The sequence below is a fragment of the Nyctereutes procyonoides genome, unplaced genomic scaffold (genome assembly GCF_905146905.1).
Source record: "Nyctereutes procyonoides isolate TBG_1078 unplaced genomic scaffold, NYPRO_anot_genome, whole genome shotgun sequence".
Classification (NCBI taxonomy): domain Eukaryota; kingdom Metazoa; phylum Chordata; class Mammalia; order Carnivora; family Canidae; genus Nyctereutes; species Nyctereutes procyonoides.
Window position 1 is genome coordinate 49,858,965 of NW_026575133.1, and position 25,140 is coordinate 49,884,104.

Genomic DNA, 25,140 nt, shown 5'->3' on the forward strand with positions numbered 1-25,140 from the left:
GCCACAGGAATATTTTATTTGATACACCAGAGTCCATTGAGGGTTCGTATCACATGGTAGAAGCATCATATTGACTCTTTAAAATCTGAAGATCTCTGAATTCCAAAACCTATCTGGCCACAGTGACCTCACCACAGGGACAGGATACATGTAGTCCCAAAGGTTATTAGAGTCAACAACAAGCAAGAGACTAAAAACCAAGAGCATGGGGGGAAGCATAGGACTGAGAGGGTGGAGGCAGACGAATGTTACAGGAGCAGGAGTTCAGATCAGAAGGCTGGACACCAACACAATATATTTAAAGAAGAAGTTAGGGTGAAGACACCTGTCTTCCCACTTTTTGTATTTTTTTCTTGGTAAATGATAGTGTTGGGATATGGGCCTCTGTCATTGGCAGTGGTGGCTAAATGCAGAAGAGTGAGAGCTGTTGTGGTGGGGTAATCAATGGCATATTTGAAGAAAACCGCCTTCCTTCTTCTTCCCTTGGGAACAGGGATGGCCTGGAAGACCCTCTGGAGGATACAGGCCTGGTGCAACAGCAGCTGGACCAGCTATCTACCATTGGGCGTTGTGAGTACGAGAAGACATGTGCACTTCTCGTGCAGTTGTTTGACCAATCTGCCCAGTCCTATCAGGAGCTGCTGCAGAGTGCTAGCGCGAGCCCCATGGATATTGCAGTGCAGGAAGGTGAGTGGATGGGAGCTGTAGCCTGGAACGCGGTGCTGTCAGTACCACTTCACTCATTACCACCTCTCTTCCCTACCTGCCCTCCAAAAGAGCTCTTCCATCATCCATTACCTCCCTCTACACAAAAGAATATTGTGAGTAAATGCCACAGGGCTAGGGAAGAGTAACTGAAATTGTGTCTATATGCATGTATTTAACTTCAAGAAAGTACTGAACTCTAAAAATAATGACTTTGTCTGATAGGGGACCATTGGTTATCTAATGAATTTTCCCCTTGACATCACCCTTACCAAAGTTAGGGTAATAGCAATACTCGGTAAGAAAAGTTAGACATAAAAAAAAAAAAAAAGAAAAAAAAGAAAAGTTAGACATTATGGCTTTGCCGTAGTGTTCTAAAGATTACAGAAGCTCATAGTAAAAAACGCACCTCACCATAAGGAAGTTTCTTCAATGAAATGACCACTATAGGGGACACTAATAGATCTCCTTCCTGTTGCAGGAAGACTGACGTGGCTGGTTTACATTATTGGCGCAGTGATCGGTGGCCGAGTATCTTTTGCCAGCACTGATGAGCAAGATGCTATGGATGGCGAGCTTGTCTGTCGGTAAGTGCTCTCATAGACTTTCCATTTCACTGGTATGACTGCCACCCCTCTTTTTGGGTCCTAACACCACGAGAACTTTTGCATGCTTCTATTAATGCTTTCCTCCCTGCTTATAGAGTATAATCTCATGAAGCTGATTGCCCATGAAAATGAAGGACTGTTACAGGTCTAACTTTTAGAAGTACAGCAAAAATTCTACCTATAGTCTATACTGAGAAAACATTTGCAGTAATTCAGCAAGGAAATGATGGATACAAAATTAGGAAAACCAGAGTAGAGAGTAGCTTTTATCTTTAAGGACAGTATCTCAGAGTTAATGAAATGTGGATTGCTTTTGCCATAGCAGAGTAAGACTGATAGGAAAATACGGTTCTTCAAATATCACCAAATATGGAATTACAGAGTTTCTACAGCCTTTCAAAGCTCTTGACATACACTTTTCCACCTAGAGGATTTCAAGTTATTTTGTATCTGTGTGATTCTCATCCATCTTTCTAAAAACCTACAATGAACATTTAACAATTTCTAAAAATTAACCTAACATAGAAATAAAAAGGCAGGATTTTGGGAGTGCCTGGGTGGCTCAGTCAATTAGGTATCTGTCTTTGGCTCAGGTTGTGATCTTGGGTCCTAGGATAGAGCCCTCCATCGGGCTCCCCTCTGTGGGGAGTCTGCTTGTCTCTCTCCTCTTCCCCCCCCCACACTTGTGTACATTCTCTCTCTCTCTCTCTCTCTCTCTCTAATCTTTTTAAAATTTAAATAAGAAGGCAGGATTTTTTAATACTCTACCGCAGAGGTTCTCAAACCTTTCCCTCAAGACTATTCACCCCTTAAAAGGTATTGAAGATCTTAAAGAGCTTCCATTTATAAAATCTAGCTATTGATATTATATTAAATACTAAAACTGGGGTGCCTAGTTGGCTTAGTTGGTAAAGGATGGGACTCTTGATCTCAGGGTTGTGAATTCGAGCCCCATGTTGGACAGTGAGATGACTAAAAAATAAAAAGTAAAACTGAGAAAGTTTAAAATTTTCACTTAAAAGTAATAAGCCCATTACATGTCAGCATAAATAATGCTTAAGTATTATTCAAAAAAAATTAGAGGCACCTGGTTGACTTATTCAGTTAACCATCTGCTTTTGGCTCAGGTCATGATCCCAGAGTCCTGGGATTGAGCTCCCAAGTCAGGCTCCCCCTTCAGGGGAGGAGTCTGCTCCTTCCTCTGCCCTTCACCCTGTTTGTGCTCATTCATTCTCTCTCTCTCTCTCTCTCTCTCTCTCTCTCTCTCTCTCTCTCTCTCTCCTTGTCTCTTAAATAAATTAGTAAAATCTTTTTTAAAAAATTTTAATGAGGAAAGTGGCTTTGTTTTAACGTCTAGCCCAGAAGTCAGCTAGATTCTCCTATCTGCATCTGCATCCAGTCTGTCATGGTGTCACACATTCAGTAGCCCCTGGACAACCCACTGCAGCCTCCTATCGGAATGCAAGTGGAAGGGCAGATCATGTTACAGGATTGTGTGAGAACAGATTTCAACCTTGGGGACCTGCCACCCTGAAGGTTCTGAACTTTCAGATGCTCTCCTTGGAGAGAAACATATTTTAACATGATGCCTTCAAATAGATTGATTCCCAGGCATTTCAATCCATAATTCTTTTTCTGAAAATCCTCATTTTTCTATTATCAGATGCCCATCTGCCCTTAGGTACCTTAATCCTGACCAAAGTCTCCATGCCGTGTCACATTGGCATTTTTTGAAGAGTTGAGCCAAGATTTGATAAGGATGAAAGCTATTAAGCTTACTGATGCAGTGGCCTGTGTGATACTCTGTGTGTCTTAATATATATTGAGTTTAAAGAGTATCTTGGATACTGGTTCTCACACTGTGTGTTACAACATCACGCCTGAGTCTAATTTACTTGTGATTTGTCAGAAACAGTCTCCCTGTTCTCACATCATCAGAATGACAAATGACTCACTTGTAATAACATTCATTCAGTATTTATACACTTGTATTACACAATTCCACTATGCTTTTTTGGGGAGGGAGGAAAGGCATGGGGAAAAGGGATGAAGTCACGGGTGACATACCTGTTCTTGGTCTTTGGAACTGTTACCTGCCTGTGGACATTGTCCTTCATGTGTCCATTCCCTTCATGGCTCTGTGGGAAAAGAGAATGAGCTTAGCCTAGTCTCCTCATCTTATAGATGTGGTACTGGGACTCATAAAATAAATTGCTTCACTTAGTCTCCCAAAAGTTTCAAGGAAAACCATTACCATGGTGCCAGTATTGTTTTATTTTTCCCCCACTATTTTTTTTTTTTAAGATTTTATTTATTTCTTCATGAGAGACAGAGAGAGAGAGGCAGAGACACAGGCAGAGGGAGAAGCAAGCTCCATGCAGGGAGCCCGACATGGGACTCGATCCCCGGTCCCCAGGATCACACCCAGAGCTGCAGGCGGCGCTAAACCGCTGCACCACCAGGCTGCCCTCCCCCACTATTTTTAAGCCAGTTATTAGTTCTGCCTCAGTCTACAGTCTCCGTGAACTGGAACTTTTAAACATCCAACCAGTCATTCATATTCATTCTTCAGCTGTGGTTCCTATGGGTCAGAAGTGGAGAGTTTTGGTATCTCAGCAGAGCATAGAGCCTGCAGAGAATGCCCTTTAGATAGGATGGGTAAGGAGAGGAGACACATAGGACTACTTGAGGGTAGGTCGGATCTTCTAGAGTGACCAGGATATCCTGCTGTTGAGAGAATCATTGCTCTTCTTCCTCTAGGGTGCTCCAGCTGATGAACCTAACAGATTCTCGCTTGGCTCAAGCGGGTAATGAGAAGCTAGAATTGGCCATGCTGAGCTTTTTTGAACAGTTTCGTAAGATCTACATTGGGGACCAGGTGCAAAAATCCTCTAAGGTAACAGACTCTCATTTGGCTCCACTTGGTTCTCACTTATGCTTGTGGAATTGCTGACTGAGAAACATCTGATAATAGTTCAGACACAGATTTTAGTATCAGGAGTCCAAATGTCTCTTCTTCATCTGTAGAATTTTGAGAGATTGATTGGGACCCAGAGAATTGGGTCCATTTCTCTAGTGTTCCACGTGCTTACCAGATGGCTAGTCAAAACATCTGTTGATCTCAACATTGGCAGTTCTTGGTCTCTGTACGTGAATTGATGTCCAAAACAGCAGAAGGTTTTGACAGTTTGTAATGTAAGGGTTGAAGGGGACTGGTAAGATAGCTCAGCATCTCTCCAGTATCAAGTAATACTTAGAAACTAGCTTATCCCTTCAACAGAGACTTCTTCTACACTTTTGTCCATTTTCTTCCCACATCTAACCCCTGAATAAGAATAAAAACAATGTTGGGATGTGATTTTTTTCTAATCCGTATTTTCTGATTACTTTCTCTTCCCTTAATAACACAACACCAGCTGTACCGCCGACTTTCAGAAGTTCTGGGCTTGAATGATGAAACTATGGTCCTAAGCGTCTTCATAGGAAAAATGTAAGTGTTTGGCTTGCCATCAGCAAGAGTCCCTTGCAATCCTGTTGCAACTGTAAAATGTGATATTGGCATTATGCTGCCAGTGCCTTGGTATTCCAGCATTGATCGTTTGCGTCAGAAAATTGTGCATTTGAGTGTGTGACAAGCTGTGCTTAGAGATATGGCCCGGCCCCAGAGCATTCCAGGCTTGTACAGGCAAGGATTTAATTTTGTTCATATGGAATCTCATCTCTAGCTTCTGGAATCACCGGTGAAACCCTGTCATGGCATTAGCAAAATGGACCTCCCTCCCCAGTGATTGGTGCTCAGCCTCTCACCCAATCACCCTGCTGCCAGGGATGCTCAGAGGGGGCATTCATTTTCTGGTGCTGATTTCCACTATGTTTGCCCCTCTCCCCCGCCCGAGGAGGAGAGCCCCACTTTAAAACAGGCTTTTCCTCTCAAGAAGCATCACACCCTTTGAGAGCCTTAAATCTGCAAAATACAGTACTATTTGAACTGTCTTCAAAGTTAGAGCTCCTAATTGTCCCTTTTTCGTTTGTTTTGTTTTTGTTTGTTGGTTGGTTTTTTAAGTTATACCCCTTTGTTCACATTTTTCCCCTTTCTGGAGCTCACTATCTCAAAGCACACACTAGGAGCCAAATATTCTACCCAGGGCTGTGTGCAAAGTGACATTTTACCCCCTTCCAGCCATCCCAATCCTAAACACTCATATCCATGAGCTGGTTAATAATTTAAGATGCAAAAAACAAAGGGGGTCTAAAGGACTCTGCCAGCCAAGAACCCGGAAGCAAGGGCTACTAGAATTCTGCAGCTGACAGTGGATGGTGCAGGTGCAGAATTGCATACGTCTGCATGTTATCACTGCCGCAGAAATCTCTTACCCTTGCTGCAGAAATCAGCCCTGGAGTGCCCCAGAATTCCAAGGGCCTGGGTATGGGCCAGTGTAGCTTTGGAACCAAGTAGTGAAGATTATCTGAAGGATAATTTTTCTAGTCAACCAAATGTAAGTACGGAGATTTTATACCCATTTTTTGTGGTTGTGATGTCTGTGAATTGGTGATGCAGATGTGTGGTGACTCTTGATGGATGATATTCTTCTTCTCCAACCCTGAAGGAAACCAGGCATATCAAAAGTGTCTCCTGCTTTTTTTCTTCTTTTTGTCCTCCAGCATCACCAACCTGAAGTACTGGGGCCGCTGTGAACCAATCACCTCCAAGACACTACAGCTTCTCAATGACCTCTCCATTGGATATCCTTTTCTAAGCCAGCTTCTGTGCACAGCAGGAACTGTGGCTTGCCACCATCTTACAAATCATGGCCTCCTGCTGTTTCCACTTTAATTTAGTTTTATGTGTACTCGGGTATCCTCCATTCTCCTAGGAGCCAGAGGCAATACCCACACAGAATCCAGGGATAATTCCAGACTCCAAATATGAGTCACCCCACAGTTTCTACAGATTTATCCCTCGTTATTTCTAAGATCCAGAAATACCCAGCAGATCTGTCCGATCAGTATACACTCTGTAGCCAAGATTTTTGCATCCTCAGTGATGTAGAGTCCATCTTGATTTTGATTGTCTGTCAGCCTTTTGGTAAGAGGAGCCTGATTATAGGCTCTGCAATAAAAGCAGTGGTTATACTCCCTCTTGACTTGGACTAAGTCTGCTGTAAAGTTTGAATTGCTCGGAGACAGCCTTCTACAACCAGGGGTCTGCCAGAGACTAAACCCTGTAAAAATGAATGACTTTTTCCTCAATCATCCCAAAGTTTGTACATAGCTAGTACCATTCTAAATGCATAGGAAAGAACTTGATGCACCACACACAATGCATGCCTTAGGCTGGGATTTAGGGCTTAATTCACTTAGAAGCAAGAAAAGCTACCCTAGGATATTCTTGGGGGAAACTGCTGGGTTTTTTCTCTTTTCTTAGGAGTTTGTTATGTCAATTTTGTCATTGATTGGTTAAATACTGCTTAGAAGAGAACACATCTTTTTTTTCATTTGGCAGGTATTATATTCAAGTGTTTAAGGAAAATAAGGTCATCTGGGTATAGAACTCATAAGAAAGAAACTACTTTATCCTAGAAAGTTGCATTCTACATTAAAGATTCTTCATTTGTACACACTTTCCTTGACCTTCTTTCTTTGTCTTCACATACAGTAGTGTAAGGAAACTAGTGAAGCTTAGTGCGGTACAGTTCATGCTGAACAATCACACGGTGAGTGATTTAGCACCTCTTCCTGGTTCTCCTTTAGCCAGCCACACACGCTTCCTCAGCCATATGAAGGAGATGTTTTCAGCTGAGGTTCATAATGCTCTTCCTCCTCCCCTTCTCAGCCAGAGACCCCTCCCTGGTTCCCTTCACCCTGCCAGAATCTACTTAACTGGCATCTGAGCTGCTCTTCAGGAGCCAGATAATCTGAGTTTTGATGACGCTGCCTACTTCTACTCATACAAAGATAAATTAGTTGGAGATAACAACAATAATCAAAAAAAATTTTTTTAATCCCCCCTCATAATCAAGAATGACGATGACGATACAGCCATTAGCTTGAAAAGGCTCAGTAATTCTGAAGTTCCTGGCTTGCCTTCTGCCTGTGACCCATGTCTTTATCTTTTTAACTTGTCTTCTTTTTTTCAATAGAGCGAGCACTTTTCATTTCTGGGTATTAACAATCAGTCCAATCTGACAGACATGCGGTGTCGGACTACTTTCTACACAGCACTTGGGCGTCTCCTCATGGTGGATCTAGGTACTGCAATAAATCCTAGAGGCTTGTGCTGTAGTCTGGCACTGTCCTAAATTCTTACTTGAGCATTGGAGACTAGAGTGGGGGAGGTCTTCCCTGTTGTTTCAACAGTAACAGAACTATCTGAAATAACAGACTGATTTCACCAAGAACACATCATGCCCTCATGGTCCCTGTAACTGGAAGAGAAAAACAGTATGTGTCAGTTTTCATCTGATGTGCAGTGGTTTTATTTTTTTATGTGCAGTGGTTTTAAAACCTCTTCATATTTCTCCTCTGAAAGTTCAGAGCATCAAGAATGGAAAGTCCTAAATGCATCTCCTTGGCCAGATAACCCCTCCACCCCAAATGAAGGCCGCCTAAGAGTCAGCAGAACTTTCCATGCCCCAGTTCACTAGTACATGTGAACTCAACAGGGCTAAAGAACCTGTCTAGCTCTGTTGTGGTATTAGCAGTTTGGATCCAACTAATGACTGAAACTCAATGCTCTCATCCTCATTTTGAGCTATTTAAGCTTAATCCTACTCTAGAATATTACAAAACCTTCTAGGTTTATGGAAGATCAGTGAAAAGAGAAATATGAAGAGAGCCTCCACAAGCACCTGATTCAAGTATGAGTCTCGTCAGGTTTCATACACTAGACTCAGTCCTTTCTCAGCTGAGTGTTAGCTCTCACTTAAGGAGAAGTAAATAAAAATACACTATCTTGTACGCATAGGAACTTATGGTTTTATGGTTCAGTGTCTGAAAAAAATATGGACATCCCTGGACTGAAGATTTCTGCCCTTTTTTAGTTTAAAAATTATCTTTGTATATACATTTCACTCTTGAAATTACTATTACCTGTGGAGATGATAAAGGGGCCCCCTTGAATTGTCCTTGGGTCTGCTCACCTTTCATACCATCTTAACTTACCTTGCATATGCAGCTTTGACTTTGTTATATTGGAGTTTATAAAGGTTGTTTCCCTTACAGGAGAGGATGAAGATCAGTATGAGCAGTTCATGCTGCCACTCACAGCAGCGTTTGAGGCTGTGGCCCAGATGTTTAGCACTAATAGTTTCAACGAGCAAGAGGCAAAGGTGAGTCTTTCACCCACTGATAGAACAGCTTCTGCTTTTAGGCAGCCCCTGACAGAGACTAGATTAGCTAGCACTGCAGAAAATAGTGCTCATCCATACATTTTCCACTGATTTTGCTTTTTATTTAATCTCTTTGGACTCCTGGGATTTTGAAATAGAAGAACCAGTAGAGATTATTTATAAAGTCTTTTATTTTTATGTTAAAGTGTGTTCTTCAGCACTTAGGATTTTTTGTCTAAATTTTCAAATGTAGTAGCATAAAGTTATTTTATATGTTTTCCTATTGCCTTTTTAATTTCTGTTATATCTTTAGTTATGTTCCATTTTCATTTTTAATACTGCTTATTAGTGCTTTCTCTGTTTTTCTCTATTAGTTCTGCCAGAGATGTGCTAATCTTATTAGTCTTCACAAAAATAATAATTTTTGTTTTGCTTTGTTTGGATTTTCTGTAACTGCGTTTTCTATTTCATTTATTTCTACTCCTTATGTTTATTTTCATGTATTTTCCTTGGGGTTTTTCCTTTATCCTAACTTCTTCTCAGCCCTCCTTCTTTCCTAATATAATCATTTAAAACTACAACTGTCCCTGTTAGGTATATTATTCCACAGGTCAGTTTTGGTTTTGTTTGGTTTTGTTTTTTATTTTAATAAAAAAACACGTAACATAAAATTTACCAGCTTAACCATTTTTAGGCGTATAGTTGAATAACGTTAAGTATATTAACATTTTTGTAATCTAAGTCTCCAGAGTCTATACTTTTTATATGTAATGTTTTCATTATCATTCAGTTCTTTGTATTATCTAATTTCCATTAAGATTTCTTCTTTGACAGGAGTCATTTAGAAGGCTTTGTGAATTTCCATACATATGGAATTTTAAAGTTACCTTTAGTTATTGATTTCTGGCTCTCAGAAATATCATTTCTTAATTTCTGCTCTCCTCATCTTCACACACACCTGCTCTCCTTATCTGTAGGTCTCTGTAGAAAAACCAGAAGCACCAGACTATTAATATTTGTAGGACATTTTTGCAGTGTTCATGACGACACTGAAGCTGAATTACAGTCACCAGATAGCCAGAAGTATTGCCCCCAAAATGCTAGGCTTTACCTAATATTCTAAAATTCTGTTTTCATCTTTAGAAAGCCTCTTCGTTTTCTGTCTCCAAATCACAAGGGAAGTTAGAGAGCAACACCACTTTATCCAGCTCTCTCTCCTCTTGAGTTGGTACTATTCAAAGCTGAGGTTAGTGTGGAGCATATCAGTTACTTGAGCTAGAGTACCAACCAATACCAAGGATAATTGAGGGGTATTAGTGAGTAGTAACCCTTTTCCTCATCACTTTAGTTTAGCAGCACTTTTTCCCATTGCTTTAGTACAAAGCAAGTAAAATTAATGAAAAGAACCATTTGGGCCATGAACTACAAACATTATCCATGTCTTTGTTACATCATGTAATAAGTCTTTTAAGTGACTGTGTCTTGGGCTTGAAAACAACTTATCAGTTTAGTTAGGAACAGAACTTTGCCTAAAGTGGGCTGTTACGTTAGCAGAAGTGCAATAATTTTTGACAAATTATTGAGTCAGGACACTGAAACGTGCCTTGAGCCTATTGATGATTATTAGCCTTTCAAAATAGTCTTACTGCCGTTCAGGGCCCATAGGATAAGTAAAAGTTCTGTTGAGAAAGAGCATTCATTGGATTTGGAGTCTTTTTTTTTTTTTAAGATTTTATTTATTTATTCATATGAGAGAGAGAGAGAGAGAGAAAGAAGCAGACGGAGAAGTAGGCTCCATGCAAGGAGCCCGACGTGGGACTCAATCCCGGGTCTCCAGGATCGGGCCCTGGGCTGAAGGCGGCGCTAAACCGCTGAGCCACCCAGGCTGCCCTGGATTTGGAGTCTTGATGGCATCAATCTTAACCGTGGCCCTCTTGCCACCTAGCAGTGTAACTATAGCCATAGTATCTGACCTCTTAGGGTATGGTCTCTTCTATAAAAGTGTACTTTACAGCTCCAGGAATTGACACAGTCTTATTTCCAGACACCCCAGGCAAAGGGGGAAGTAACATGTAGGCTTCTATGTCTTCCAGCAGGGTCTGCATTTGAGTTCCTATGATATTAATGCCTTTGTAATAAGGTGTGGTACCAGACCTTTAGGATATATAGTCCTTCTGCCTCTTGTGTGAACTTTTTGGCCATTTTTTCTTTTTTTTTGTAACTCTTCTTAAGTCAAGCTTTTTTACTTTTCTACTTTCTACATATGAGTTATCACATTTTAAAACTTCATTAGCAAAAAAATAAAACTTCATTAGCCTCTGTTTTTGCTGTGATGGAGCAGGAACCATTGCTTTTTTTTTTTTTTAGTATATAGCGAGTTTTCAAAACTGATTTTCCAAGTGAAAAGATTCTATCCTAGTAGGAAGAGATCAGTTCAGAATATCTGGGAAGGAGTATTTGTTGAGTGATGGAAGAATTTGGTTACACATTTGTGAAATCCCCATCAAATGGTTATAGATTTGGTTTTTCTTCTATTTTAATATATTTTTGCCTTCTACTACAGCGAACTCTGGTTGGCCTCGTAAGAGACCTGAGAGGGATAGCTTTCGCCTTCAATGCCAAGACCAGCTTCATGATGCTGTTTGAGTGGATGTATCCTAATACAGACCAGGAGCTTGTCACTGCAAGTGGTGGAGTCATCAGGGAAGGGAGCGCGGGAGGATTAGTGAGGCAGCAACGAAGGCAAAGAGTTGCTACCAAAGGCCTGCCCTGTGTCGTGTAAGGTGCCATTCCACAGTGGTGTGATGGCATAACGCTGCCTGCTTGGGTCAGAGGGATGGGGCAATGAATGAGGTCATTTCCCACTTTCTCTTCTGGGTCCCAGATACAGATGCCTGCAGAACTGCTGCACGTGAAGTTTGCTACAGTCAGAAAAAAAAGACCTCTCAATATAGTAAAAAAAGACAGCTTTCCTAGGAATGAGAAAGTCTAACCTTGTTGAATTCATAACCTTAAACAAATCCTTTCAAAGCTGAGTGCCTTTGTTTCTCCAATAGTTATATAACAGAAATAGCTGATTCCCTTTCATGTCACAAAAGGGAAAAGAGAATAAATAACAATATGAGATACGTGATGCTCTTCAGATTAAAGTTATTATGTAAATGACAGTGCATTTTTAGATGCCTATTACAATTTCAGGAGCACACAGTCACCTTAGCACCTTATAGTTAGAAAGACTGCAAGATTAGCAAGCAAGAGACAGGCAGTTGGAGAACTTCCATTTGACAGTTTGTGCTTGCCCAGCGCAGAAAATATTTTCAATTCTGTACCTTTCTGGATTAGAATGCTTCCTTAGCTTTTCACTTACAGATATCCATCCTACATGCCAATTCTTCAGCGGGCAATTGAGCTATGGTACCATGATCCAGCCTGCACTACACCTGTGCTCAAGCTGATGGCTGAATTAGTTCATAACAGGTAAGCAGGAAGAAGATTTTCAAAGGACACAACTGCCCTTTTATCAGAGAATTCTGGGAGAATAGATTTTATCTCATGTTTGGGCAGATTGTAGAAGATAATAAGACTCACTGCTATCAGAATTTGAAAAACATCTCTAAAAGTTAGTGTGTATATATTTTTGTTTGTTTGAAAGAAGGGTGTCCCAGCCACACAAACCCATAGCTGCTCGTAGGAAATAAGTGACTCTGGAAAGTCACAAGATAACTCATCCTTACAAGAGGTGAATCTGGCAACCAATATTCTGATTTCCCCACCCACATATAAAAGTTAACATTTAGTACTGGTGTCATATACACTACATTTCAAAGTTCACATTTCAGAGAGACAAGAGTGATGCCAGATTCATTAGAATATCCCATTTTAAGAAAGGTGTCTATTTGGCAAATTGCAGCTGGATGGGTAAAGATTTACTTAGAAAGTAAGACAGGCTTCCCAAAATACTGAATTTTAAATTTGCCCAAGAATTTAGGGATGGAGGAAAAGAAAAATCCATTACCTTGACTTCAATAGAATTTTAGGTGCTTGCCATGGCACTCCTTTTAAGACTACCTTACTGAGGAGGTAGGTAATATTCATAGAGCCTGTAGTCTCTCTCCTAGGAGGCTCATAGTCAAGAGTTATTCATTTACAAAATAGATATTTGAGAGCATCTACTCTGCCAGCCACTTAATCTAGCTGTTGTGCCAGACAAAACCTCTCCCCTCTTAGATATTACATTTTGGAAAGACAAACAGTAAAACGAGTATGGAAAAATCATTTCAGATAGTGGTAAGTGCTATGCAAAAGTTAATAACAGGAATTGAAGGAGGGTCAGAGAACTGACCTCTCAGAAAAGGTGATGTTTAAGCCAGGATCTGAATGACAAGAAAGATTCTAGTAGCCCTACAAAAATAAGGTGAAAGAGCATCCTAAACAGTGAAAACAACTGCAAAAAAGTCCTAAGATGGGATGAGCTCACTGGGACTTGAGACAGAAAAATGCCACTTGTTGGAGCATGGTGAATGAGGGAGGCCAGAGTAGGAGTCAAACAGGTGGGCAGAGGCCCAGCCCTGGAGACACTTAGTACAGCAGTAACGAGGAAAGTGCGTGCATTCTCACTGCTCTGAAGCTGCTGAAGTATTTTAAGCACAGGATTAAAATGACCTCGTTTACATTACTTAAAGGTATACCCGTACTATCTAAAGAATGAGACCATAGAGGGGCGAGAGTGGATGCAGAAGAACCATATAGGAAGTGGATAGATTCGGGGCATGTTGTAGAGCTAGACCTTGATGGATCCAGGATGGGGAGGAAAGGAAAGAAGAATCAAGAAAGACTCCTGGGTTTGAGGCTTTAACCACTAGAGTCCTTCAGAAGACTATCTAGAAAATCATTAAAAGGTGGTGAAAACCAAAGAGGTTCTCTGGTCGAAGGAACAATCAGGAACTCAAAACTCAAATTGTTTAAAATGCTTGCCTTATGTACTCTCTCTTGTAGCATTCTCAGTCCCTTCTCCTGGTACCCTTAGGTGCCACTGAACCTGTGAAGGTAAATGTAGGCTGATATCTGAGGGGCCGTGATTTACTACTACCAAGAAATGACTGTCATACAAGCCATAACTTAATCAAATGGAGAATTTTAAGAGAGTAATTTCGTCTACTACCTCACTTTTGTTTCTTTTAAATGTTTTTAATTTGAGAAGCAGAACCTGAGTCTGGCATGTCAGTCTTCAAGACAGAAATTTTGTCACTGGTTAAATATCTTTAACTTGGTTAATCTACATTAGGAATTATGTACATCTTAGTGCAAAAAGAATCACCCAGAGTACTCAGATGAGAGCCTGAAGTACCCTGGTCTTCCAGCAGCACACCTCTGACTTCCTCTGCTTCTGTGTTCTCTGTTCAGGTCTCAGCGACTCCAATTTGATGTCTCTTCCCCCAATGGCATCTTACTCTTCAGAGAAACCAGCAAGATGATAACAATGTATGGTAAGTGCCTTAGAGGAGCATAACCTTGGGAGTGAATTTCAGTGCAGTCACCACACTGTGTGCAGTGTAGGCAAGCTCTGGCAACAGCCAGGATAGGCAGCTGGCATTGAGCGCCTTTGAATAAGAGGGTTGAGTTGGTGACATAAACTATCAGTTACAATGTGGTTGAATAAATGTATATATCACATATCTGTCTACTCAGGCAATCGCATCCTGACACTAGGAGAGGTCCCAAAGGATCAGGTCTATGCACTGAAGCTCAAGGGCATCTCCATCTGCTTCTCCATGCTGAAGGCTGCCCTCAGTGGGAGTTACGTCAATTTTGGAGTCTTCCGTCTCTATGGAGATGATGCGCTGGACAATGCTCTACAGACCTTCATCAAGCTGCTCCTCTCTATTCCCCACAGTGACCTCCTGGTAAGTCTTTAGCTTCATTGACAGGATCCAAGCCCCTCATCACAATCAGATGTTTTTGTTTTGGGGTTTTGTTTTTTTGTTATTTTGCCTGACGCTATGATTGAATGTTTCTCTGGGAAACTATAAGCTAGCTCCAGCTAGTTCTTTTGTCTTCCCATCTGAAAGGCACTCAGCTATTTTATTTAGGATCTTGCTCTCCGTGTTGGAGCACCTAGGTGGCATAATCACTTGAGCATCTGACTCTTGGTTTTGGCTTGGGCCCTGATCTCAGGGTCGTGAGTCAAGCCACGTCGGGTTTTATGCTTAGTGGAGAGTCTGCTTGAGATTCTCTCTCCTTTCCCTCTGCCCCTCCAGTTCATGCTCACTTGGTCTCTCTCTAAAATCAGTCAATCCTAAAAAAAAAAAAAAAGATCTTGCTCTCTGAATATTTAGGTGAACAGTGCCTCAGCTTTTATCCTCCTCTTCTCCCACAGGACTACCCCAAGCTCAGCCAGTCTTACTATTCACTACTGGAAGTCCTGACCCAGGACCACATGAACTTTATTGCAAGTCTGGAACCTCATGTCATCATGTATATTCTCTCTTCCATTTCTGAAGGACTTACTGCACTTGGTGAGCACCTAGATTGGTTGCTTTTTACCACTTTACAGAAAGGGAGAATTTTGCCCCCATGTCCAAAAGGGTTACTGCTTTGGGGTATATGTATGACCCATGGATACATTCGCATCCATAAAAATTTAGCGAGGACCAAGCACTCTGCTAGGCACTAAGGATCTAGTAATTAATAACCACCCTATCGTTTCAGAGCTTTTTATCTGCTAGATGAAACAAACATGTAGATAAGTGCCTATTTACTGCACTTACCTACTTATGCACTACAGTAGGGATGCAGAGGGTGTCCTGTGAGAGCTGTTGGGAAGAATACCTAAACTCCTGGTTTTGAGGAGGTGGGGTCAAACAAGGCTGGCCAAAGGCATTGATATCAAAGTATAGGCCAAAAAGTTGAACGGGTGTTAGCAGGTTAGTGAAGAGGCTTCCTAGCAGCAGAGCAGCAAGCACTAGCACCTGCGGGCAGGAGTTGGGAAATCCAGGTAGCTGGCACACTGGTGCGGAGGAGCAGGGGAGAGAGGTGGATGGGGCAAATCTGGAGATCACACGGGCCCTCAAGCCCTATTAGAGTATTGGATTCTTACCTGAGGATAGTGGAAGGAGGCTATGGAATGTGCTCACCAGCTCCACAAGTTTTCATCCTCCTCCATCTGGTTCCTGTCAACTCCTTTGTTTCTGGGCTGCCTTCAAGGAGTCTTAGTAGGTATGCATGTGTTCAGAGAATAAAAACCATTTTTTTATGTTAGGCTAAACCAAACCTAAATAGGAAGATTAAGTCAACTGTAAAATAATCACAATGTATTCCAAGTGCACACAGAACGACTTTGGATTGCCTACTGTGGTGGGTTACACCTCCACGCCCCTTCTTTGACAGGCATTTACTTCCAGCAGGGTGCAGAGCCATTCCTAGGACAGTCCAGCCAAGGTATCCGATACTGCTTTGGAAAGCTGTTTGATAGCTTCTTGAAAATGGAGGGACATCTGCACAAACAGAAATGGAATGGTTGACTCTTTAATGGTTTATCCCTTAGTCCTCTGGCCTGTGCCTTACCTTGTCAGAGTTCTGTCCACAAGTCAGGCTGCAGTGTCCCCTTCTGTAAAATGCAGAGATGAGTCTGCAGCTCCCTATGTGCCCTCCACGCTCCCCGCAAAGTGCTTCGATGATAAGGAATACGGTATCTCTAACAAATTGTAAATGTTGTTAGGCAGTAGGAAGCTAGGTTTAATGACCTTCCTCCAGTAACTCAGACTTCTTGGATTCCCATCACAGCTTGTCCAGTTATTAGCAGTGTGATCTGGAGGCAAATCACATAACCTCTCCAAACTTTGGTTTATTCATTTGTAAAATGGAACACCTACCTCCTGGAGTTCTCAGGAGGATAAATTGGAGATAATACCTGAAAAATCCTTAACACAATATTTGGCACAGTAGAAATACTTGCTGGTTGTAAATTATTTGTCATTTTTTATGAAGCAGAAGACCTATATCCATATCACATTGAGTCAGTAATGTCGATACTACTAATTTATATTGTCTATTACCACATGGTCACTTTCAAGCTTAAAATTGGACCTTGCTATATGATGAAGGTGAGAGGTCAACAGGAAGCACCCAAGCACAGGCCTTGACTGAACTGGGACAGTCCCCAGGCTGCTGGGGTACCTCTTCCTCTAAAGGATCTCAGCTGAGGGCAGTCCCTTAGTTGCCCATGTCGCCATCAGCCATTCCATCCCTGCTCTAATCCACCCCTGCCCCTCATTCTTTTAGACACCATGGTATGCACAGGCTGCTGCTCCTGCCTGGACCACATCGTGACATACCTCTTTAAGCAACTGTCACGGAGCACCAAGAAGAGGACGACACCCCTAAACCAGGAGAGTGACCGTTTTCTGCATATCATGCAGCAGCATCCAGAGATGATCCAGCAGGTAAGGAACATGAGCATTGGGAGGTGATGTAGGTTGTCTTGCATTGAAGAACCTCTCAGAGAGGAGAAGCCAAGCAAAATGAGGAGTCTAACATCTCACCAGCCCAATGCTGCTGAAGTGAAATTTATGCCTTAAAATTGCCATGGATTTTGGGTTTGGTGAGTAATTATCAGATATTTAAAAACTGAAGAAGGATGGACAGCCCAGGTGGCTCAGTGGTTTAGCACCGCATTCAGCCCAGGGCATGATCCTGGAGTTCCAGGATCAAGTCCCACGTTGGGCTCCCTGCATGGAGCCTGCTTCTCCCTCTGCCTGTGTCTCTCTCTGTCTCTTTATTTCTCATGAATAAATAAATTATTTTTTTAAAATGAGAAAAGAAAAAAACCTGCAGAAGGAAAAAAAAGTTCTTAATTGTTTTTCCAAGTATTATACGAGCCTCTACGCCTTGGACCCATCCTACAACAATGACTGTGTTCACCCATTGCTGTAAAGTTTGTACTCCCATTTACAAAATGGGAACAAGAATGCAGGATAAGGGGCACCTGGGTGGCTCAGTGGTTGAGCATCTGCCTTTGGGCTCAGAGTGTGATCCCGGGTCCTGGAATCAAGTCTTAACATTGGGCTCCCCACGGGGAGCCTGCTTCTCCCTCTGCCTATGTCTCTGCCTCACTGTGTATGTCTCATAAATAAGTAAATAAGTATTTTTAAAAACGGGGGTAGGGAACGCCTGGGTAGCTCAGTGGCTAAGATCTGCCTTTGGCTCAGGGCATGATCCTGGAGTCCCAGGATCGAGTCCCACATAGGGCTCCCTGCCCGATGGAGCTTGGTTCTCCCTCTGCCTGTGTCTCTGCCTCTTTCTCTGTCTCTCATGAATAAATAAATAATTTTTTTAAAAAGAATGCAGGATAAAAGGAAATAACTGACCACACAGAGATCAAACCATATGTTTGCCATTTGTATGAAGCATGTTTCCAGAAGTAAGATTTGCAAAAATATACTAGATAAAAATCGATAAGGAAATGGGATCAATGGGATTATTTAGCTTTTAGCTATTAATTTTAACCAATCTCATCTTTGTCTGTTTTGTTCTCTAAAGAAACCATGAAATAATTCATATTTGCATTATATCCTCAGAATGTTATAAAACTGTCTCCTCTGAAACAAGTACCTGGGAGCTGTAGTGTAAATTGATTTTGCCTACTGTAATCATTGTTTGACCCATCCCATTCCCCACAAAAATAAGGGTGAACTTGGAAGGTCCATTTTTAAAGGAATTATCAAACCAATTTAAAGAATAGGACAGGAAATATCGTAGAAAATTTACCTTGTAATAGAGGATTAAAATAAAGCTTCATAAACTATTTGCCTGGCTTATCCTAGACAGAAGAGGCCTTCAACCCAACAGACTCTTCATTTAGAATCTATAATTCTGTCCTGGGTAGCTACACACTAGATCACTGCCTCAGATTCTCCCATTTCCAGATGCTGTCAACGGTGCTGAACATCATCATCTTTGAAGACTGTAGGAACCAGTGGTCTATGTCTCGGCCCCTACTTGGCTTGATACTACTTAATGAAAAGGTAAGAGAGCTAGCCCCTGGTGCCCAGAGCCAGAAGCATGGATAGACACACGTTTGGCTGTCATTTTCCAAGGCACTGTAAGAAACATCATAGGAATACCCCACAATGGTGAAGCAGAGAGAAAACAGCCCACTTTCTGAGCATGCACTGTTCATTTTTGAACAGCACATAATCAGTGAACTGTTAGAAGTCAGCATGTGTGGCAATTCAGACAAAGGATGAGGAAGTGTTATTAGGAGAGAATATACAGGGGCAGCCCGGGTGGCTCAGCGGTTTAGCGCCGCCTTTAGCCCAGGGTGTGATCTTGGAGACCCAGGATCGAGTCCCACATCAGGCTCCCTCCATGGAGCCTGCTTCTCCCTCTCCCTGTGTCTGTCTCTCTCTCCTTTCTGTGTCTCTCATGAATAAATAAATAAAATCTTTAAAAATATATATATATACCTAGAGGGCAGACCACCTATGACCTAAATTCTAGTTCCAGCTCTACCACAAACAAACATAAGGAAGTCTAGAGGTTTCTATAAAAAGAACCTGGATCAGGGCACCTAGCAGGCTTGGCTGGTAGAGCATGTGACTGTTGATCTCACAGTCAGTTGTAGGTTCAAGCCCCACTTAGGGTGTAGAAATTACTTGAAAAATAAAATCCTAAAAAAAAAAAGAAGAAGAAGAACCTAGATCAGATGACCCTTAGAGTATTTACACTTAAAACTCTTGATTTTCAAGTAAGATAAGGTACATTATCTTGCAAATACTTACTTGATTCAGAAAAGGTGCCCCATTTGGTAGATAATTCTGTGTCTTAGAGAAGAACATCCTTTCAGCCCTGCAGATGAGGGAGAGCTAATCCCCAACTCCTCTCCTTACCATGTCTCACTCTGCCCTGCAGTATTTTTCTGACCTAAGGAACAGTATCGTGAACAGCCAGCCACCAGAGAAGCAGCAGGCTATGCATCTGTGTTTCGAAAACCTGATGGAAGGCATCGAGCGAAATCTTCTTACGAAAAACAGAGACAGGTGAGTGTAGAGGGCCCTACCGAGAAGTCCTAGGCCATTTCTCAAGTCATTGAAATAGGAGACTCCTTAAGAGTCTTTTAGAGGCCATCTTACAGCAGTGCTGTCCAATAGAACAGGCCACATAAGTAACTTTAAATGTTTTAGTAGCCACATTTTAAAAAAGGTAAAAAGAAACAGACAAAATTCATTTTAATATATTGCATTTAATATATGCAGATTATATGTCAATGAGTGATCCATATTTAAAAATTGAGAATTTTAACATTTCTTTTTTATTGTACTAAGTCTTCAAGATCCTGTGTATTGCACTTAACAGGGCATCTCAGCTAGGATGCTAAATATTCATTTGAAATACTAAGACTTCATAAAATATACAGTTGACAAAATAGATTCCTATATACACTTAGAAGTTGTCTGGCTGTCAACTGAATTGGGTATCAGGCTTTTGTGAATTAATATTTAAATTGTATTTAATTAATTTGAAATTTGGCACTTTAATTTAAAATTAAGGTACAATTGGGGAACTGAATTTTAACCTCATTTTATTTGGCTGAGTTCTTCAACTGCACCGAGCACATTTCTAGTGTTCAGTAGCCATGCGCAGCTACCGCACGTCCTGGCACTAAGCCCTGAGACCACTTCCTTCTCTTCATGTCCTCACTTTGGGAGGATTACTTCCCACCTCTGTGAGATGCCTTTTGTGTTGTCCTGAGCCGGAGATGGCCCTCAAAGCCCAGATTTGACCAGATCTCTGGGTCTGCCACAAGGTTGTCAGGTAGAAAGGTGTGCACAACTAGCCCAGCTTTCCACTAGGGTCTGAAGACTAAGGTTAACTGACCTTAGAAGCAGATTCATATATTCTGCCTCTCAGTAGCCACTTCTCTGCCAGAAATATTTTAGGCCAAGACCTTTCCCTCCCACCCTCCTCCCCCAACCTACATGCATCCCCTCTGCAGGTTCACCCAGAACCTGTCGGCATTCCGTCGAGAAGTCAACGACTCGATGAAGAATTCCACTTATGGCGTGAATAGCAATGACATGATGAGCTGACACCTCCTTGGACTCTACCTGTACAGAGCAGCGTCCCTTTGGTCTGGCCCAGAGGGGCAAACAATTACAAGGGAGAGGGCCTGGCTGACCCTGGCTCCCTCCTCCAGGGGTGTGGGGAAACTGGCAAAGTCAACTGGCTACTTCCCCAGGGAATAGGGGTGTGAGTGCACTCACTAGGGGGCAGGGCGCTGCTGGTTCCTGGGGGGTTGGGTGGGAAGGGTGGTGGGAGGAGATAGAGACACAAATGTGTGAGACTCCAGCCCCCTCCTCCTGGGGCCACCCCAGGGGGCGGGGGGGTGGGGAACCCCCGGTGTCCTGCCACAACCTGCCTTGTATAAACATGTACATTTTTTCATAACATTTTGAACAAGGTTTATATTGACTCAAGTTTAAAAACAAAAAGTGTGACTGAAAAATTTTTACAGAGTCTAGTGCACCAATGCTGATGTGAGGGGTTATGTATGCGAGTGAGGAAAAAATGTGTATTCTGGTGGCCTGAAGCTTTACTGGACGAGGATGTGTGAACGTGCAGAGATATATTTAGTGACACAGTGTAGAGAGGCAAAAAAAAAAAAAAAAAAAAAAAGGTAAAAAATTCCAAATGTATATTTTTTCTTATTGCCCTTCCCTTGCCCCCCAAATTATCACTTCCTGTTACTGTATTACCCTTGTTATTAGGAACTCTAAGCCATGCGGAGCACCATCCCTCCCCTTCAACCATAGATGCTGCCCTAGGTCCCTTGACCTCTTGCAGTGACAGACAACTCCAGCTAAAAGTGTTTGGTGTTCTTAGCTTCATCCTTTTTCCCACTTTGCTTATCCTCATCCTCAGACAGATGCCTCTTGCTTTTATAAGTCGGATGTAACTCTATGACTTCGGGTTCTCGGTCTCTGTTAAAGGGAGAGACCGGAGAGAAGGAATTGAGCCAGTTGCTCTCCTGGTGAGCCATTTGGATGAGTCCACCAGAGGCCCAGTTGTGTGGCCAATAACACAACTTGAGTCTTCCCCAGCCCTTGAGGCAGTGTGTGTGGATGTGTGCGCGTGGATATTTATATATGTACCCTGCACTTGTGAATGTATGAACTGGAGGAAGTTACTACAGTGGAGGGGTTCTTAATAACAAGGTCTGCCTAGCATGAAGTATTTAACAATCTCCCAACCCTTTAAAAATATACATTTTTATAAAATGAAAACCATAATAAATGTTTTGAATATTAAAAAAATTAACCTACAGAAGAAAATTAATGGAGAAAGCTATTTGCCTTGTACTTTTTCCACAATTGCTGCTGCTAGTTGTACGCATCTCTAGTTCAGCTCTTGCCCATGGGACACTCATCAATTAGGTTTTATCTTTATTTCTCTCCTTTACCCCCCAAAACAAGCCTGTTAATTTTTTTTTTCCTTCTCCTCTGGCGACTGTGTGGTGAATCCTTTCTTGCGTGATCAGGTTGCGGATAGACTTGTAAGGGTGTTTGCTGCATACAGTGTAAGCATTGTGACCGCCAATAAACTTCAATGGTTTCTACTGACCCGGCTTCAGCGATCAAGTCTAGTGTGTCTATAGGGCCATGTCTCACTCTAAACACACAAAAAATGTCTGAAACATGCATTCTTAAAAAAGCCAGTGGATGACCGATGCCTCTCACCCTTGTAAAATTAGCTTCTCATTCAATTAAATTTGACTCAATTTCTTTTAAAAATATGATTGTTTTATTTGAGGCAGATTATACTATAGATAGATTGATATACATGCTCCTGTCCACAGCTATAAAAGTGAAGCCACTCTACCTCTACTAGGTAATAACATGGCAACCAACAGAGAAGTAATCATAGAAAGCCCAGTTTTGTTAATGTTCTTTTAAAAAAAAATTTAAGAGAGAGCATTGTACAGGGGAGCCAGGGGGAAGGGCAGAGGGAGAGGGAGACAAGCAGACTCCCCACTGAGCTCGGAGTCCAGCTCAGGGCTCAATCCTGGGACCCTGAGATCATAACCTGAAGCTGACGGAGTCACCCAGGTGCCCCTTTGTTAATGTTCTGACCTCTGCTCCTCTTATGTGGGCTGGGCTTCATTCCTGAAACCCTGACAAGTTCAAGGATCCGGTTTTTTCCCCCTATGCTACTTTCCTTATACTACCCTAATGGGCCAGAATTACCAATGAAGAACACCATAGTTAATGACTATTTCTCGTCCCCATACTTTGTAGTTCCTAGGTATGAGAATTTCATTACCAGGAACATTGTATCTGTATCTGTTCCTTAATGTAGATTTATAGCCAATGAATCCCAGGCTCTAGAACAGTACTTTAAAAAAAAGATTTTCTTATTCACTTTATAGAGTGTAAGTGCGGGGAGAGGCAGAGGACAAGAACCACCCTCCTGTAGACTCCCTGCTGAGCACAGCCCCACACAGGGCTCAGTAGATCCCGAGACCCACGAGATCATGACCCCAGCTCCACCGATGCTCCACTGACAGACCAGGTCAGGTGCCACTTAGCTAGATGTCCTGCTACTTTTGTTTGCTGTTTCTGTGTTTTATCAGGACTGTCTTGGTCCTAAGTTATTTTGAAGGCAAAAATTTCTATTCTCATAGCTAGAAGGCAAATAGGATTGATTCATCTTAGTCTATCTCTAAGCCTAAGAGAAATATAAAATGGTCAGGCTTCATTAATATGCAAAGCATTCCAGTCACACACCCCAGTGACCTGGCATTCTAATTCTGTGGTGAATACGATAAAAAAACAGCTTTCCAGGGGATCCCTGGGTGGCTCAGCGGTTTGGCATCTGCCTTTGGCCCAGGGTAGGATCCTGGAGTCCCGGGATCGAGTCCCACACTGGGCTCCCTGCTTGGAGCCTGCTTCTCCCTCTGCCTGTGTCTCTGCCTCTCTCTTTCTCTGTCTCTATGAATAAATAAATAAAATCTTAAAAAAAAAAAAAAAACTTTCCCACGGGTACTTGAAGAAGAACCTGCTCTCCCTCAGCTATCCCAAGATGCTGCTTGATCAGCAAAGCCCCAGACCCCTCTTTTCCCTTCCACGAAAAGAGGTTCAGAGGTGAGAAACCCACCATACGTGGTGGCCTCCAAAGTGCAGTCTAGTCATGACAAACTGCTGTGGTAAAATCTCCCACAGCCACAGCAAACTTTCTAAACAGTGAAGCTGTGCCTTTCTTGATAGTGGAAAGAGGGGGCACCCAAAAAATAGCCAAATAGGAAAATTTTTTTCTGGTCAAATTATCAGCAATTTAACATGATCCATCCTTTAGAAAGCCAGTTATCTTTAAACCTTGGTTTTCCCCCAAGAAGTCGTGTGGGGGTTTTATTCAGTAAAAACAGGAGATTAGTTTCTGGGCTGTCCTGGGCAGTACGGTCAAGTGTCTTTAGACTTTTCTGACACAAACGGTACCTTCTGTTGACAAAACACCTAAAGTCTTTATATACATAAACTGTATTATGTGTATTATGTATGTGGTTTTTTTGTTGGCTCTGCCCAAATAAGGGTTATTTATTCTCACTAAAGTATAAATCAAATAGGAAAGATTCGGCCCAGGGTCAAACCTTTACAGTTAGATTTTAAGAAGTAATGACTTTCACCCAATTGTTTCTTTTTTTTTTTTTTAATTTTTATTTATTTATGATAGTCACAGAGAGAGAGAGACAGAGAGAGAGAGAAGCAGAGACACAGGCAGAGGGAGAAGCAGGCTCCATGCACCGGGAGCCCGACGCGGGATTCGATCCCGGGTCTCCAGGATCGCGCCCTGGGCCAAAGGCAGGCGCCAAACCGCTGTGCCACCCAGGGATCCCAATTGTTTATTTTCTAATAACAAGTGACAGCCTACTAAGAAATAAGAGTTTTATATTCTGCAAACATGAACTTACTCTTTTAAGAACTTGTGGGGGTTTTCTTCTCCCAAGTGGAAAAATATTTTAACACTTTGTGAAATTTCAACCAGGTGCAAACACAGACCACCTTCCAAAATGTTCGTGGTCATGAGGTAACAGGAATTGAGTGTAGAGGGGACCCCTGGATGGCGCAGCGGTTTAGCGCCTGCCTTTGGCCCAGGTGTGATCCTGGAGACCCCGGATGGAGTCCCGCGCCGGACTCCCTGCATGGAGCCTGCTTCTCCCTCTGCCTGTGTCTCTGCCTCTCTTTCTCTTTCTCTCTCTCTCCCTGTGTGTGTCTTTCATGAATAAATAAAATCTTTAAAAATAAATAAATAAATAAATAAATAAATAAATAAATAAATAAATAAATAAATAAATTGAGTGTAGAGAGCCAAAGCACCTCTCCGTATCCTGTTTGCCAGCCCTTGCCCCACCCGGGATGTCTGGCTAGATCTACAAACACCCCTCCGTTGTCTTCTAACGCCGCCACAGTGCCAAATGCCAAAGCAAAACAGGAAAGCAAAGACAATAC

At 42.1% G+C, this 25,140-nt stretch overlaps 1 protein-coding gene across 2 annotated transcripts in view; it reads left to right on the forward strand.

The window, feature by feature from the left end:
- The window catches only part of XPO7 (exportin 7), a 40,631-nt gene extending 18,374 nt beyond the window's left edge, over positions 1–22,257 (forward strand). For both annotated transcript variants that reach the window (XM_055346095.1, XM_055346096.1), the window contains exons 12-28: positions 494–687; positions 1,187–1,292; positions 4,074–4,209; positions 4,730–4,803; positions 5,976–6,056; positions 6,964–7,027; positions 7,454–7,562; positions 8,535–8,641; positions 11,205–11,293; positions 12,011–12,118; positions 14,045–14,127; positions 14,330–14,544; positions 15,018–15,156; positions 16,922–17,082; positions 18,565–18,663; positions 19,550–19,677; positions 20,634–22,257. In XM_055346095.1, coding sequence (XP_055202070.1) covers positions 494–687; positions 1,187–1,292; positions 4,074–4,209; positions 4,730–4,803; positions 5,976–6,056; positions 6,964–7,027; positions 7,454–7,562; positions 8,535–8,641; positions 11,205–11,293; positions 12,011–12,118; positions 14,045–14,127; positions 14,330–14,544; positions 15,018–15,156; positions 16,922–17,082; positions 18,565–18,663; positions 19,550–19,677; positions 20,634–20,727 — 1,987 coding nt within the window. In that variant the 3' untranslated portion in view covers positions 20,728–22,257. The remainder of the gene's footprint in view (positions 1–493; positions 688–1,186; positions 1,293–4,073; positions 4,210–4,729; positions 4,804–5,975; positions 6,057–6,963; positions 7,028–7,453; positions 7,563–8,534; positions 8,642–11,204; positions 11,294–12,010; positions 12,119–14,044; positions 14,128–14,329; positions 14,545–15,017; positions 15,157–16,921; positions 17,083–18,564; positions 18,664–19,549; positions 19,678–20,633) is intronic.
- Positions 22,258–25,140: the final 2,883 nt, after the last annotated feature.